A 17,798-nucleotide genomic window follows, 5' to 3' on the forward strand; every position below is an offset into this window, starting at 1 on the left:
AAGGACTTGCTCCTGCTTCACGTGTTGGAGCTCACAGAGCGGCACGCTCGAAAATAAACACACCCTCCAAGCTAGCAGAGCCATGCATCATTTCTGCAAAAATGCTGTAATGCTGATAAATGCCGTAAATGTAAGTGCGTTTGGCTCGCATTATTTCATTTGTTGGAGTATAAAGCCCTGGCCTGTAATTGGACCCGTGTGTGTATACAGTCACCTTTTGAGAAATAAGGAAAACTTTGTGCTTCTTCTGACTGTTCTTTTGCCCTTGGTTTATTACTTATGATTTTCTGTTCTTCATTGTAAGACGCGAGCTTCTTCTTTCATGGCACATCTCAAAACAATTAACGTAATTAACAATCAGATAACATCCCCTCAATCATCGTCATTAAGTCCTAATTACTCTGAGATGATGCCTGACAGCACTGTGCCATTATGGTGAAGTGCTTGTGTTTTATTCTCATTGCTTAAATGCTTCATCGTACTTTAATGTTCTAAATCAAGAGTATCCCACAAATGGAGTTCCCATCCAAAAAGTCAAAATAGATGAAACTGGTGAAAGTGTAAAGTATGAATAAAATAAAATAGCAGCGACATTTATCTGTCTACATTTGGGTCCACTTCTCCCCTTAGAGGAACATGTCACTGTGATTCAACATGCACTTGAGTGAACACCTTTATCCTGTGATGAAATATTTCTATCCTGAGGGGAGCGCTGTCCTCCAGTATGATGATATCCATGTCCACAGGATCCACATGGGTCCATATAATTCATCTTCAGAACACCAAAGAACTGAACATCATTTTGGAAGACTGGTAGATGGTGACATGGAGTGTATGATCTGTCGCAAGGAGCAATGAAGCCCTCCAGGTGACTCATGCTGTGTGATATTTCACCAAGACAAGTTGAGTTGCATGTAACTTCACCCCTAACTCCACCCACTACCCATTTTGGGAATATGATAAGGTGGGCAAGAGGCTGGGAAGGGAGTGAAATTCTGTTGTCAAACGACTTTTCAGTCAACTAACTCAGCCTTTGACAGATTTAAATATTAGATGCCTTTTTTTTTTGCCATTTTCCACCCACAAAGTGTTAATTTTGTCAAACATAATATTACAGTCAAATGATTTATTTTACAGCTCAAAAACTATGCGGCTTAAAACCAGGTGTGTTTTGTCAGTATTCAGTGTCTAGCGATGCGTTTATGTCCAATACACATCATTTACCAGAGAAAATGCTTGGCTGCAGGGCTTCTCCGTATATTTCCAGTGAGAATAAAGATCCTCTTGTGAGTAAAGATCCTTCGCTGTGAGTAATTGAGCTACACGGGAACAGTAAGACGCCAGAATAATTAGCCACAAACACATGCCAATCAGTCACTGCATAATTAGTCCGATGTCACAGACAATTTAAAGGAACCTGTACCTCTGCAGGGTCCCTGTGTGGTCCTTCAACGAGAGTGTCACAGCCTTTTTTGTGTTTTGTGAGTGTGTTTACTTCATGAACATTTTGTTGGAAGGTCTTATCTCACACGCCATGTCTCCTTGTGAACGTGACCCGTGGAGCTTGTGTCTGTGTCAGCAGGGCGCCGTGATCACACCAGCGATGGACCACACTATCTCCATGCAGCCGGCCAACATGATGGGCCCGCTCACCCAGCAGATGAACCACCTGTCCCTGGGCACCACTGGCACTGTGAGTCCTTCTGTCCTTCAGCAGCACCGCCTTGTGTCAAGCCTCTTTTTTTGTGTCCCTTCTTTTTTTCTTAAAACCCTCACAATTGGATTAGCCTCGTGTCTGATGTCACAGTGGTGGGGGCAGTGGTGCCCTAGCGGTAAAGGAAGTTGCCCCGTAATCAGAATGTTGCCGGTTCGAATCCCGATCCGCCAAGGTGCCACTGCGGTGCCACTGAGCAAAGCACCGTCCCTACACACTGCTCCCCGGGCGCCTGTCATGGCGGCCCACTGCTCACTCAGGGTGATGGGTTAAATGCAGAGGACAAATTTCACTGTGTGCACCGTGTGCTGTGCTGCTGTGTATCACATGTGACAATCACTTCATTTCACATTTGCTGCAGGGTTGAATGAGAATGTGTAGCTTATCCATAGGACTGAAGCAGATCTCCATGAAACACATCATCTTAACTGTTGCCTCAAACATTTACTGTTTTCAGAACTCTTACCAAAAAGCTCAAGGGATTTGATTCGATTAAAAAACTGTACAGGATGTTTCCTGCCCATTAATTATTATCGGATGGGTTCCGAGCACTGATGGATAATGGTGGCAGTAAGTAGAAAGCCCGTGTAGCATTTAAAATTATGAATGTTTAATGGCATTAATGTCATTGTTGATTTTAAAAGTACTAATCCAGGTGGTTTATCAATTGTTTAGAAAGCTCTCTGCTATTAGATAGTATTCCTTATGACTTACCTCTGATGAACAGTCATGGTCGTGGAATCCAATAGCATAATTTAGAATGTGCTGTAAACATATATTCAGAACATAAATCCATACTTATGTTTACCTTTGTGTTGTTGCTGCCGTGTTTTTCCTCCATCTCTGCATCTGACTGTGGCCTGTATCTGTGATTTGTGCTTCAGTACATGACTGCTGCTGCTCCTATGCAAGGAACCTACATTCCCCAGTACACTGCTGTGCCTGCATCTGCTGTCCCAGTAGAGGTGAGTTTTCCCTGGGATTTGGCTCCCAATATGTCCTAAATGATCATATCAAGGACTTGAAACTTCTGGAAGCCCCTGTCGTGAATTCCTACCCTTCAGATGACCCTTCCTCTTCTTTCCTCTTTCCTTTAGGGAGTGGTAACAGAAGCCTCGCCCCAGACAGTGCCCCCCTCTTCACAGGATGCTGGCGGACAGCAGCCACCCCTGCCCGTGGAGAACTCCAACGATCACGCACCCACCTACTCCTACCAACCTGCAAAGTGAGTACCTGTGTGTAATCTGAATTGGTTCTGCACACACACACACACACACACACACTTGCTGTACTTTTACCATCTGGGCAATGCTGCCAATCAGCATTATTCTGGACTAGAGTCATTTGGGAGGGGGGGGTTCGTTGTACATAAAACCTACAACTGTATAGAATCCAAGTCAGTATGATAACACGATGCTCAAATGGTGAGCAAAGTGCAAAAGCCTTGCACCAATGCAGCAAAGCAATTGGCTAAGTGTGTTTCACCAGTTCAACCCCTTCAATGACATATATATGTATATATAAATAGAACCTTCAAACCATTCCCATAGATCCATTGACAGGGTTCTTTTGGCTGATTCTCCTGCCTTATCTATGACTTGACTAGCAGTGACAAGCATTATTTGCATGTGTGGGGGAGTGGTGAGCTTCTGGACACCGGCCTGCTGACTAGCAGAGTATTTGTCCTGCGAGTCTCAGCCATTGAATCAGCATTGCTGCACCTGCCATAACTGCTGTGCCCACTCAGTCTATCTCTCTCTCCCTCTCTTTTGCTCTCTCAGACTCATTTTCTCTGTCAATTCGTTTTACAGATAACAACAACAGGAGGTGGGGTGAGGAGGGAATGTTCCGGTGACTGCATTGCCTTGAGATTTGGGACTGCACTGAGGTGACGGAGGGAGGGAGAGAATGAAGAGTGAGAAAAGAGGGCGGGCGAAGCAGGGATTCCACTTTGCAAAGGCACTAAAACAAAGAAAAAGAATTATTACCTACCTGGTCCAAGCAAGAGGAGTCCTGGAAAATGTTCACTTCAAGAGGAAAGCAGTGCAGTCTGGGAGTTTGTTTTTTTTTTTTTTGGGGGGGGGGAAGAAGGTTAAATGTCTATCAGCATGGGGCTGGACTATTTCTTCATGAATCATTCAGTTTAAAAAAAAAAAAAAAAAGTACAATGTTTTAAAATATATTTGAATGTGCTGGTAGGTTTTCAGCTACAGTGAGTTTTCTATTAGATGAGGAAGCAAGTTCTAGAGAAATGCTGTCTTCCTTTTATTCTAAGCTATTCCTCCTCTCTTTTCTTTTTATTAGTTACATTTAGTTTTTTAGAAAAAGAAACGTAACGTTTTTTTCTTGAATATTTGTTGCCTTAATTTCATGAACTTCAAAGACTTTCTTGTCATCTTAAAAAAATGACTGACTGAATGAAAAGATTGGAGAAATCTCTACATTAGCTGTACAGGTTCTGGGGGCGACTGTCTTTGTGTGAAGAACTTTTAAGTTATCAGTGGATCTTTGTGTGTTTTAAAGAAACAACAAAATTATTGTGGTGGTGACTGAGAGAATCTGAAAAAAAAACGTGTTGAACCACTGAATTGTGGGAAATGCAGTTTATTGTGTAGTGCAGATCTTTTTTTTATGGCATTATTATTATTTTTTAATGGGCAATATTTTTTATGAGCTTCAAGGTGTTTTTGCCTGCTTCGCTTGTCTCATTGCAAAAGGTAAAAGAAAAAGCAAAATGAAAAAAAAAAAGTGGAAAATATTGGCAGTGCAACACTACATACATAGGAGCTTACTCTTGTGCAAGAAGCAATAGTAATAGGAAATTGTTGACAATTTCTTTAGTCTTTCTTAGCTGTGGATCAAATGCAGCCTTTGAATGGCAGATTTTATACCAAAGATGAAGAAACCCCTCGAGACAGTGGAGTAGATAGGTTTTCTTTTTCTATTTGATATTCCTTGGGCTTGTTATTCTTGCTCCTCCTCTTGTTGTTGTACTTTACAAGTCTCTGTTTGACCTAGAAGGCCAAACCAGAATTTTACATTCTTTACTTTTGTAGGTTTAAACTCTCATCCACTGGTGCACCATAGAAAGTGTGGAGTACGGAAAGTAAGAATGGATGAATGAAACAAAGAAAGGTGGGATTTTAAAACAGATTCTTTCCACTAGATGGCAGCGAGGAAGGGGGGGAGAAAAGAAAAGGCGCCACCGTTCCGCATGTCATCTATTTCACAGCCGTCTTTTCAATCATTGTTTTTCAGAGATTGTCTCTCAGTGGGAGATTGAACACAGCTCTTTCAGGGGAAACCCTCATCCTCTTACTCGCTTCCGTTGTCAAAGGAATAAAACAACTCTACACACAACTAGCCAGCTACCTCATTTGCTTCTATAATTTGATGAGGAAACGCATTTTGGTGAGAAAAGTGTAAACATGGGATGGAGGGTTTGGCTTTGAGAGGGACCCGGCAGGGCCTTTGCCATGCGATGAGTTCCAGTGCGTTACTGTAGATTTAAATGTACCACGTGTGCGCTCCGTGCACCGCAATCTAACCCAACAGTCTAAACACACAGCCATTCACGTGTCTATTCACTTTAGCAAACCCATTTATCCATCTGGAAATTTTTACAAGGCATTGTGGGAAAGAGGACACCCCGTCACACATCATTTTATGAGTTCCAAGTCCGTGTTACATGAGTGCCTTGTTGCATATCTTTGACTTAACAGTGTTAACAGCTGCAGAATAAGCTACAAGTGTACATTTCTGGTGACGTGAGGATATCCATTCCTACATTTTTTTCAACTGAAATCACATTCATTACATGCAAATTACACATAGAGTCTAAAACTGTTGCAGTGCAAACTCTCTGCACATCTCTCCACAACAAGTAAATACGAGCACAGGGATTTCAGTGTTTGAAAAGATGAACAGGCTCGGTGTGTGATTACGGTGTTGGGTGATTATTCAGTAAGAAAAACAGGAGTGAAGGAAAATACTTTAACATAATTATTCTGTGTAACTTGCATCTCGGATGCACAATTACAGGCCATTCATTAGAGACTCACTTGTCAGTGTACTATTGAGTATACAGATTACATATAATTAGCGTATTCTCATTTTCACATTTTCAAAGCCATACGGTTCAAGTTTCCCCTCAAATCCAGACAACCACTTTAAATGCTTAGACTACACTTCATGAGCTTAGTGTTTTAAATGCTATTAATAATTTTTTTTCATTAGCTTTTATTTGTTGGATGCTACATTTCTCATTTCTAGCATATTCATTCGGATGTACAGTACCAAGAAGTGTCTCATATCATTTTATTTTGTGGAGTTCTACCGCAAATCCTTCACACAGGAACTGTGTTGCGTCAAATGATGGAGTTTGTAGTGACTTCCGTCCCTGTGTTGTGAACTTGGTTTTGTAAATGTTATGTGTGGACGTTGTAGACATTCAGTGGGATAAGCTGGGACGGGAATGCAGGGTTGAGACTGGCCTTGCCACCTCAGCCCTGTACTGCCCAAGGAAACCATCCCGTGTTGCTGTGAGGACAAGACTTTGTAACAGCAAGATGGAGAACTTGCTCCGGCTACCACAAGACTATCAAGGACAAATCTGTATAAGGACACGAACAAAATGTTACGGCATGGAAGCCAGCCTCTTCCAGGGGTGTGCTGAGAATCGCAAGAATCTCATTGTCATTCTTCTAAGGAAAAGTCTATTTTAAGAAAAGACAAAAGAGACTTTTTTTTTTGCTTCATCTGCAGCCAACACTAACATGCATCAGCTGCTACCAGGCATTCCATATTTGAGAACCCAAAGTGGAGTGCCAGAAAAGGGGACATATGGCCTGCTTTACGTTGACTGCTGCCAAATCGAACCCACCCACGTACGACCAGCACGGTCTCTTCTGTGGTGCTGCCTGTTTAGGGTTTAAGTTACATCTTCACCTGTTTCATCCAAACGGCCCCACAGTATGAAAGCTCTTTTTTTCTTAGGCTGCACCCAAAACTGTCACAGCGATTATGTGGGTAAGGGACAAAATGTTGTCCTATGAATCCATCCTGATTGCAGATATTGGGTTAATGTAAATGAATGACAGCAAAGAAACCATTGAAACACTGTTGAGCCAAATTCAGCAAAAAAATAAAATAAAATCGACAAAGGATAAGTTATTGAAAGAAGAAAATAGAAAAAGAAATATTTATCACATTCTTTCTTTGTACAGTACAGGTGTTGAAATGATGAAAAAGAATAGTTCTATGATGCTATTTTTTAATTTTTCTGCACAGTCATGCCTCCCTTGTCTTCGAGTTGTGATCCTGAGAATTTCTGTAGATCAGTGGATGTTTGGTTTAAACTTTTATCATTTTTTTTTTCTTTTGATGAGGCTTTCAATAAAAAAAATCTTTAAAATCTATATTGTCTATTTTTTATTCTCTCTGAGGAAAGCACTCTGGCGTAGACTTCACTGAAGTAAAGCTGTCTACTGTATAATGTTTTCAGGGTGATAATAACTTTTCATTAACTTCTGTTCCTTAAAAATCATAAACAAGGTTGCATGTTTGGTCCTACTCGCTGTTATATGCACTGATTCATTGCATATTCAAACAATTACCAATTCATTCAGGGATTTGACCCTTTTCTTGCATGTTTGGTTCCTGGAACAACACAGGGTTAAGTGATCTTCTAAGGATCACAATGTTAGTAAGAACAGTTCAAAGGGTTAAAAGGTTGATTGTCCACTGCCCACTAGACCACTAACGTCCCGGATCCAGGCTACACTATAACTGACTGGGCATTAGTGTTGAAAAATGTCTGTAACAAAGTGATCTGAAAGCATTCTCTAATATATCAAGCCAGGTATGAGCTAGCATGTGCACTTCCATGTGTTTGGCAGGAGAGGGCACTGTAGGAGCACATTTCGTAAGGAAAAGCTTACCCGCCTAGTCAGTTGCACTACAGCCATCAACATCAACCAAACTTCACATACAAATTACTGTTTAAATATTGTTCGGTTGGACCTTTTAATATAATTTATTTCATATTTTATTCTACTGTTCCTGTATACTCTCCATCACACAGACAGGTCATTGCACTGTTGTGTAATGTAGAAGATAATCAACACCCAACAGAATGGACAAAACATTTCAAAGACAACCATTTTTCCCAAGGGTGCAGTTATGTATGAAAAATGGAGACGCTCTGGTACAAACGTCGAGAACAAGTCCTTCTTAAAAAGCAAACATCCATGCAGAAAGGTCAGTAGTCAAGGAGGCCCCAAAGAGGCAATGGCAGCGTTTTAAAAAGCAGTTCCCACAGCTGATCAGGGTGAAAGTGCGTATTGACAAGAATATCCTGCTTTTTTTCAGGAGAGATCGTAGCACAATCCAGAATAAAGCACAAATATTCTGAGCCTAATGTACATTGTGAAATGTACTGTGGAGCAGGCTGTGCAGAGCTGCTTCCCTGGGACTGAAAATCCATAAAAACAGAGGACAAAATGGACATAGCATAAGAGGAAAAATCTGCTGCAGTCTGCAGGCGGGAGAAGATGGATATTCCACCATTTATCATCCTCCAACACAGGATCTAAATCATAGAGCCAAAGTCACAATGGAGTGGCTTCAGATAGAGGGGAAGAGAGAGAGAAACACAGTGTCCTGCAGTGGCCCTGGTAAAAAATCTGGTTAATAAAAAACAGATCCTGTGGACCAAGACGTTCCAACGACCGACACTGGACTGGCTGAAACCTGGATTAGAATCAAATATTTAAAAAATATATTAAATTATATAATATTACTGTTTTCAAGTCCATTTTAGCTGTGAAACTGTTAAAGTAGTTAAGAAAGGTGCATACGCAGCTCCGTAATCTAAGATTTTCTGTGTGAGTGCGATGAATGGACCCTATAGACACTGAAACGGGGAAGAACGCTCCAGTGGAAAGAATGAGAGGCCAGTGATCTCTGATCTCTCACTCCCCAAAACCGGTGACATTTCACCCCATCCTCCACCCACCCACTCAGCCTGGATATATGGGAGGATTGTTCATGTCCATGTTTCAGAGGTCAGAGAGGGCCCTCGGCTCTCTGTGACAATGATCACGTTCAGATCTGGCATTATGAGAGAGGAACAGAGGTTCCCAAACTCATTCACATCGATTACCCTGATTTCCATAAGAGAGAATACTTTTTTTAATTATGTTCATCAGATTAAATGCATATACACTACCAGTCAAACCTATTTATTTATTTGTTTACATTATAGAACAAAACATTATAGAACATAACCCTAACCCCACACAAGACTATGAAATTACACATGCACATATGTGTATATACAAAACAAAATATATGGTCTCACCCAATCCGGGAGCTTTTGCTGTGATGGCAGCATTTCACACTCTTGCCTTCCCTCCACCACCAATGGGGACGGTTTCCAACAGTCCTGAAGGTTTATGCTGAACATTTTCTTATTATTCACTCATGTTAATGAGCAGCTTTTGATGATGACAATATTCTAAAGAATATATTCTATTATTCTAAATGGCTGCATCTTAATTTCCATAAACTCCACAGAATAGGTGTGTCCAAACTTTTGACTGTTAGTATAAATGTTAAATATTAATTGTAAAGTGTCAATTTCCAATTAAAATGTACATTTTGTATGATATATTAGATTTAATTTTGTACTTGTTACAATGACAAAAAATATATTCTAAGTCTGATTCAGATTTTTTACATTTTTCTGTCACACCTAACAGAACATAAATCTATAAAAAGGACTTTCATATACGAGCCAGAAAGAATCATGTCCTCTGTAATGTCTGCAGCTCATCAATTAGCACTAAAACCCTGCTGTCGTTATTATATCCCAACAATGCTGCGGAATGAACGGCATGACCACAAATGTTGGACCACCACATCCGTGCAGACATCTGAGCTCCACGCTCTCACTCACATATGCACTTGTCCCTCAAAAGGCCCACATCTGCTGCAACTTCTCCACGCAAGTTATCCCATCGATCATGTTTCATGTTTACACCCTCTCTGAAATCCCCTTCCTTACTTCACCCTCAGCTCTTCCTATCTTTTTTCTTTCCGCCTTCCCTTTTTTTCCTGCCACTGCCCATCTCTTCCTTCCCCTCCTCTGTTTCTTGCCTGGTCTGTTCCTTGTCGTCTGGTCATATGAGTGGAGGTTTGGCGTCACTGTCCGGCTCCTCACTCTGATTCTGCCACTGAGAGAAGCTACGCGATGCACAGGGATGCGTCATAACCAACTTCTGTGACCTTTAGTCTGATGTCCACAAAAGTCGCTGGAGAAAGCTGCATGTCTAAAGGAAACGTTCTTTGAAATAAGCATAATCTTCTCAGATTACGTGGAAAGAGGTTTTCTCGGGGCCAACTGTAGTAAATAGAAGAGCCGTTGTTAACATTGCATCAAATGACTTTTTAAACCATGTTTGACACGTCACACAGACAACACTGATTTGAATTTTCTGTCTAAGCCCCTTTCCAAACGCAGAAGTTCAGCTTCTGTAGTTTGCTGTCGGGGATGAACGGGGGAACGGATCACTGATTTATGTTTGTGGCAGCTGTGTTTGCATGCCACAACTTTTTTAGCCAGTGTTTCCAGAGAGAGAGGGCGCAGGGGGAGGGATGCACAGACATACTTCTGTCCTCGGTTCTATGGCTTTGTTCAGTTCCGTGCCTCCACTGTGTCGAATCTTGTGGTGAAAAATCAAAAATGTTTGTGCATCTTCCAGTGATGTATTATATTACATCACCATTCACATGACATTCACTGTTTTATTGTCAACTCCACCTGCTCTACTCTACTCAGCTTTATTTGATCAAAAATGCCATTGGCCATAGATTTCTGTTTCTATTATTGATCCGATGTGGTGACCCTAATGGGAGCAGACAAAGGGAGACAACAAAGGTGTATGTTCATATCTATATATTTCCAACAGTCAACAGTCGTGAAAATAATACAAACGTGCATACAAAAGATGCATCATCTGGTGTGGACTTCATCCACACCATCTTTATGAAGGGATTGTCTCTGGCTCGGATGAATTTCGCATTCATGACATACGTACATTTCATACATTTACATTTACGGCATTTATCAGACGCCCTTATCCAGAGCGACTTACAATCAGTAGTTAAAGGGGACAGTCCCCCCCTGGAGCAACTTAGGGTTAAGTGTCTTGCTCAGGGACACAATGGTAGTAAGTGGGATTTGAACCTGGGTCTTCTGGTTCCATAGGCGAGTGTGTTACCCACTAGGCTACTACCGCCCTTGTGGTAATTGTGTCCATTTATTTTAATGTGTTAAACATTTTAAAAATATTTTTGTGCTCATTTTTTGAAAGCTTAGTTCTTATTATAGTTTTATTTACACAGACTCAGAGTGCCCAGGTTTACATTTCATTGCATTGTTATATGAGACTGACTGTGTATGTGACAAATAAACCTCCTGAAGCTTGAAAAGTTTTCTTTGTGTGTGTGTGTACATGCGATGATTCTGCTGGGACTTTACACTCCCAGCCGTGGGTGATTGGAACCAACACGCCAGGAGCGCGGCAGCCAGGCCAGTTTATGAGAAAGTGAGCAGTGATGGGAGCTGGCAGTCTCAGGGCTGGACGGATTGGGGCGGATGGGTGCGAGACGGAGCATCAGGGCCCAGGGGTGCGAGGGTGGAACGGGCCCCGACCCCACCCACCGACTGCCTTGGCCAGCTGGCTGGGTCCTCCTGAAGTTTACACGCAGGGCCGGGCTCTCAGGAGAAGCCAAGTGGATTTGGATTAGCAGGGAGGTTTCCATGGCGACACGGAGACCCTGCTGAAGTGGAGAACTGTGGGCAGACAGGTCATGTTCAATGCAGCAGGTTTAGTGAATGTATGGTAATGATTCATGTGCTTTTTAACTACAGTTTTATTTACCCGTGAAGGACGCTTTCCCCGTGTCGGAATCCTCTGACCGCAGATCCGAGTATGTTAAGGTTACGGTCGCTGTTTCTCTGAAACAGACCACAGCCGCGGTGTCAGAGGCCTTAAAAAATCCTCCGCCAGCAGGCCTGCCCTGGAAAACAGGTGAAGTCATCTGTTGGATTGACTGATGCTATCGAAGCCGCTAAGCTCTGAAACAGAACAGGGCCGTTTCGCTGGCGAGGCAGTTCAGATGTTTCCATTTTCTAACACACCCGCACCGCGTCGAACGTCTTATTCCACAGCCCTCTGCCATCCGATTTCTTCTCGCTCGTGGCCCGTCATCCCATATCGCAAGCTGCAATAATAAACGCGTTGCCATGTAAAGTTGTAGGTGTGCAGATCTCTGAAGATTGCTAGTCTGGGCAGACGAGTGTGTTTTCGCAACTATGATAAACGGCACCCACACACCCACCCACCGTTTTTGATTTGCCTTTCGGTGCACGAACGAGCACCCTGAGATGGGCTCAAGGTGAACGTAGCCGAGGCAGAACAATGGATGTCTTGGAGCCAGGAGATAAAGCCAGGCCAGGACCTCGCCGAGCTCTTACAAGTGGGGCAGCAGGTTCACGTATCCCTCCTCCGCTCTCCCCCTCTCCCTTCCCTCTCTCATTTTCACTCTTCCTTCCCCACTCCTCCCGTCGCTCGCATTCCTTTTTTCCCTCATCAGCCACCTATCTCGCTTTGGATGAGTTGCGTGGAATTTCGCGCTCGTCGTTCTTAAACCTTTTCCACTCTGTATCTCCAGATATGGAGCAAAGGCTCAAGTGCTGCTCGGTTGCCATAGTTTCAGCCCACACAACGCAGGTAAACAGTGAGCAGAGGGGGATTTTTTTATTTTTTTTTTACGATGGTCCCCCGAGCCTGCTGACGACTGCAGCGAGGCGTTCCGAGTGCAGCCATCTTCACCACCTTCAGCCTCCACGTAGCGGCGGGGATGCGAGTTCTCTGTAGGTGACACTGACGAGGAACAACCATACGGGGAAGGGAGAAGGGGGGTGAAGAATTATTACGAAGGGTTTGTTTTCTTAGACAGTGGGACGTTGCCTCATCTTTTTTTTTTTTTTCAGCCTAGAACAGATGTAATGAGAGACAGACACTGGTTAGATCCTGGAGAGCTTTACCATGTGACATTTTGGTACGCACACTTTGTGGAAGTAGTCTCATTGTCCATTTAAAATGTGCACCAGAAGCCACTACTGGCTGGAAGCGAGAAATAATGAGAACAGATAAATACAATAAAGGATTGGAGATTTATTGGGAACAAAAAAATTATTCAATTACAGTAATACCCATGAAAAAGTGTGAATCCTATCAAATTATACTTGGTAATTGATGAAACACTCTGTCCAATCCCTGCTAATCTGGGCACTGTGTGTGACGAGAGCATTCAGACCACTATGAGGTGTTAACCCCGCATTATCCTTGACCTCGGTGAGTGGCGTTTCATTAAGATCTCCAGTTGCCTTGTGTGAATCACTGCTTAATTTGGGTATTACCCAGAATGCTGCTGCCTTTGTGTGACTGTCACAGAGTTAAAGAGAGCATGCTCACGTCCTGAAGGGATTTCAAAAAAGATCTTCTAAATTGAAGATTTATTGTGCGTCTTTTATTCAGTAAGGGCCATTGTGAGACATTTCTTCTTTTTCAGTCATGCATTAGCCAGCTGTAGTTTCATCTGGAGTCCATCAAGACAAAACTGTCACTGGGCTCCTAGCTCCACATAATTACCACCCAAAGATGCCCCATTCTACGTGCTCACCTCTTCCTACTATTATCATGCCATTTTATTTTCTTTGTAGACATAAAATCCATTCATTTGTATTTTTTATTTCATAGCAAATGTAAAGATATAGACATAGACCTTAAACAGCCAATACTTCCAGGTTGTTAAGACAGTGACAGATATTCTATCCATTTTCTATCCCGTCCTATCGGCTTTCCTATTATAGCTGCTGCCATTATGGATTCTCACTGCTTGCTCCCAACAGATTTTCTGTCTTTATAGTAATTAGCAATTTCATGTGTTTCTGTTTGACCAACTACAATGTGCAGTTACTTGAATTCTCCACCTCACTATTTCACTACTCTCTGCTTTCACCGGCCTGCTTGTGTGCAAGTCTTTCATGCTGCTTTTTGCAACTAAAACTTTGAATAGAATCTTTCCACTTATTAAGAAAAAACATCCTTTTATTCATACAACTTGTCAACTGTAAAGGTGCTCAGCCCACCTGCCTTGAAAGTTTCATCAGCCATAACATTGCAGGTTCACCATTCACCAAGGCTGAAATAAGCAACACGAGTTCCCATATCCTGTATGTCCTGTTAATTCTGTTACTCCTGACATTGTCAGTACACCGGAATATTTTATTATATGAAAACCTTCTCTGCTTCTTAATATATAACTGCAGGTTAACGAACAAAGGGATGGTAGTAGCCTAGTGGGTAACACACTTGCCTATGAACCAGAAGACTACAGAGTCACAGGTTCAAATCCCACTTACTACCATTGTGTCCCTGAGCAAGACACTTAACCCTAAGTTGCTCCAGGGGGAACTGTCCCTGTAACTACTGAATGTAAGTCGCTCTGGATAAGAGCATCTGATAAATGCCATAAATGTAAATGTAAATGAACAACTAAAGTCCTTTGAGACACACCATGTTTTGGCAAATTCCTTTTTTTTTGCATCAGGGTGTGGAGAAATTAAATGTGAAGGAAAAACCGGTCACACTCTGAGCCAAGAGAAAACTCCTCCAGACCACAGCTCCATCCCTGCTGTGAATGCAACCAATCTGCCAATTTGTCCTCGGCCTGATATCAGGCTGTCGGCATGCCGGCCTGGTTTCTTCACCACTGCACTTTCACAGAGACTCCCACATCTGACAGACCGCCAGAAGGCATGTGCTGGCCATTGCATCTTCCCCGGTTATCTCCACAGCAGCCGATATTTTCATGGCAATGGAGTTCCGTCCTAAATCGCAAAAGACCTTTCTCATGGAAATGGCTGCCCGTGGGGTCACATGACTATTAGAAACGCCCGCTAATTTAGGAGATTTGTCATTACCAGTTAGTCAGGTGGTTTGATTTTTAAGGGTCAGGTGACCCGGTGACAGGTCACGATACATGCAGTAGCTGCAAGAGGCTGGTGCCCCTTCGTTTACCCCTGAAACACGACCTGCTTTTTATGGGGCTGCATGTGCTGTTTATATTCGTGCAGCTCTTTATGCACGAATGCTCACACTGTCATAAGGAGTCTAGACTGTGGTGCTGGCACTAGTTAAAAAAGAGAGAGAGAGAGAGAGAGAGAGAGAGAAACGAAAAAGAAGAAAAGCTCGTAAAATCACAGATCACAGATCTGTGTCTTCGGCTGGCGGGCGTCCTCATGTTTTGACTCTCCCTGTCTGTCTCTGCGACTCCTGCACTTACACTTGCAGACTTAACAGGTCAGACAACTCGCCACACATGACTACGTTTCGAATACTCGACCGCAAGTCACCTACAGCCTCTGGAAGGAGAAGGAATTCCGTCTGAAAGGAGCCACATGCGAGGGGAGGAGACGGAGTGGGGGGATTAAAAAGCGGATTGTCTGGAGGAAAATGTGAGAATGCCGCGCTACGGGGAAGAACAAGGCAGTGTTCGTGGCATACCACAGCAGTGAGATAAGTCCTGCTGGGTGGACAGGGGTCAGCGAGAACATACCACCAGGCTCTCAGCAGTGCTCTCCACGCCACGCCACACTTCTCCCGGCTCTTCCTGCAAATCCCGAAACAGCCTTGAAACATCTGGCCGACGCAGATGGGCACGGCCAGCAACGTTCTGCAAAAGTGCTGTGCAGAAAAAGACACCCTGTCCCACCCAAAACCCTTCAGCGAAAGTGCATGGATGAATGTGATGTTGATCCTCAGCAAGTGGCCAAAAAGAGATTTTAACAGAATGTTCCTTTTCCTGTTTGCGCTGAGGAGCTGCAGCAGGGTGGGGAAACAGGAGGGCGCTAGAAACGCTCTCCAGTTCTTGGGTTTATCTCGGGAGAAAACGCCGCAGGGAGGAAATGGACTGTCCCCCGGAAGATTAGGAGTGGAACCACAACAGGTTTTTGTTGAGTGATTGCCCTCCACTTATTCCTCTCTCTCTCTCTCTCTCTCTCTCTCTCTCTCTCTCTCTCTCTCAAGCTCCTATTCTGTCTCACCCTATCTCACGCTATAATGTGTAAAAGAAAGACATTTCTCATGATCTTTCTGAACTCTGAGATGAAGGAGTTCAGCCCAGGCCTCAGCTTCCAGATAAAGCCTCCAATGCCCGCAGCGCAGATGTAGGCCGGTGCGCGTCAGATGGTCCCACAGTCACGTTTGATAAGATCACGGTGAAGACGGCGTGCTCATATTCGTGCTCCGGGGGAATGTTTGTCTTGGTGGAGTTCCAGGCCCCATGCACGCCTCACCATAGGTATAGCAACATCAGTGTGCGCCACGGCTTCACAAAATGAACCTTTTCTCTCGCTGCGCGAGAGCCAGGTCAGTGAAAACGTGTTCCTCATTGTTCTCAGCTGTGAAAACATGGAATGCCGGAGGGCACGGCCCTGAGCCGGGGTGTGGTTGCCTGTGTCACCAGGAGTGATGAAGAGCCCTTGGACTAGCGTGATTCAGACGCTGCAGATAAACCCAGAAACGAGGCTGTCGTGTTCCAGCATGTGCTGAGCTGCCACTCACTCGCTCCCTGACCCTGTTTATCTTCCACCCACTACAACCTGACATGGAGCAGCGCCGTTATTCATCCCTGAAAAGAACAACATAGACAATCGGCCGCAGGTTATTCACCCTCCGCTTCCAAAGCTCTGTTGTTTTTACCTGATTATCTGATTCACACAGACTCATCTGACCGTGAGAGAGGACAAATATGAATGGGACCGCTGAATGAGAAAATGACCAAGTGTAAGAGGCATATGTGCTTTTTTTTGTCCTGTTAAATTGTTCCTGATGGCTATTTCTCCAGCCCCTCATTTATTCACGATGATTAAAGTTTAAAAGACCAAGCATGTGATATGGACTTGCACCATTCCCAAAAACATACACACTAGATTTGATTGGATTTTTTTCTTTACAGAATTTGCTGGAATTTGGCACCATTCTCTTATTAAGAGACCCATTTGTAACTGAACTATAAGAGTGGGACATCTTCCAAAAAGTCACAGAGTGATAGTGTCACGTTCCTAAGTCTAGGGGTCTCAGAAACGCAACAAGGTGTGGAGAGGAGGAGGTCCACTGTTACACATGCAACCAAACAAACGATACAAACAGTGCTCAATAAAACAGGTTCAATAAGACAGCGGACTCAGGACAGCTAATAAACATCAAAACAGCCTAAAGGAAGGGATGGGATAACAGCAGGGATCTCAAAACGCACACAAAAAGGGCACATAACAGGCTAACAGCTAACAGGCTAACACAAAGCAACAAGACACACGAATGAGATCCCCAACGGAGCTCCTTGGACCCTGGGGACCTCCCGAAAGAGTAAGGGCCTAGCAGACCCTGGGGACCTCCAAAACACCATCTGAAGTCTCTTTCTATAGGTGGTGGTGACCAATGGCAGATGGTAGGTGGAGCTGGAAGGCTTCAACTCCTCCCATGAAGTCAACCTAAAAAAACACAGCCAGACACACAGAAGACGTGGGAGCATACATCCAGGGACGTAACAGATAGTAAGTTGTTACCATGTATGCATCCACCGGTGTTCATCTGATGAAATCCCACAGAAAGCACCAACATGAAAGGACACTGATATGCAAACCATTAAAACATTTTCTCCTTGAAGACTTGTCTGTGAAGAATGTCAGTCCTACTTGAAGAGACGTCAAATTTGTGTTGAGCTGTCTAACTGCTGAAAATCATCTGAATCATTAGGTTGGTCCCGGCCAGCAGGGACTGAGACCCCTATCAACTGGTCCCACTGGATTTCCTGTTCCTTCGCTGCTCTAATGTCAGCTGTGGCTCTTCAGCATGAACCTGGTCAAAGAAAGGTGTCTTTAAGGTCAGTTCTATTTGTTGCAGGCTGTTAAAAATGGAAGCCGTTCTGATAATAAGTCATGTTAATTCAT

General features: G+C 43.5%; 1 protein-coding gene and 1 long non-coding RNA gene across 5 annotated transcripts in view; one reads left to right on the forward strand and one right to left on the reverse strand.

Moving 5' to 3' along the window:
- Nucleotides 1–3,784, forward strand: part of rbms3 (RNA binding motif, single stranded interacting protein) — a 111,188-nt gene extending 107,404 nt beyond the window's left edge. For 2 of the 4 annotated variants that reach the window (XM_028978761.1, XM_028978763.1), the window contains 4 exons: nt 1,580–1,693; nt 2,599–2,679; nt 2,812–2,939; nt 3,526–3,784. In XM_028978761.1, the coding sequence (XP_028834594.1) occupies nt 1,580–1,693; nt 2,599–2,679; nt 2,812–2,939; nt 3,526–3,529 (327 nt within the window). In that variant the 3' untranslated portion in view covers nt 3,530–3,784. Of the gene's footprint in view, nt 1–1,579; nt 1,694–2,598; nt 2,680–2,811; nt 2,944–3,525 lie in introns of those variants that run through there. The other 2 variants (XM_028978762.1, XM_028978764.1) reach the window with 2 other exon arrangements.
- Nucleotides 3,785–11,019: 7,235 nt separating this feature from the next.
- On the reverse strand, nt 11,020–15,599 carry LOC114791044 (uncharacterized). Its single transcript, XR_003749895.1, has 3 exons — nt 15,404–15,599; nt 11,659–11,797; nt 11,020–11,570 (listed from the first exon to the last, which is right to left on the reverse strand). It is a non-coding gene; the product is annotated as an uncharacterized LOC114791044 (long non-coding RNA).
- Between the last annotated feature and the right edge of the window lie 2,199 nt (nt 15,600–17,798).

The sequence above is a fragment of the Denticeps clupeoides genome, chromosome 5 (assembly GCF_900700375.1).
Source record: "Denticeps clupeoides chromosome 5, fDenClu1.1, whole genome shotgun sequence".
Classification (NCBI taxonomy): Eukaryota; Metazoa; Chordata; class Actinopteri; order Clupeiformes; family Denticipitidae; genus Denticeps; species Denticeps clupeoides.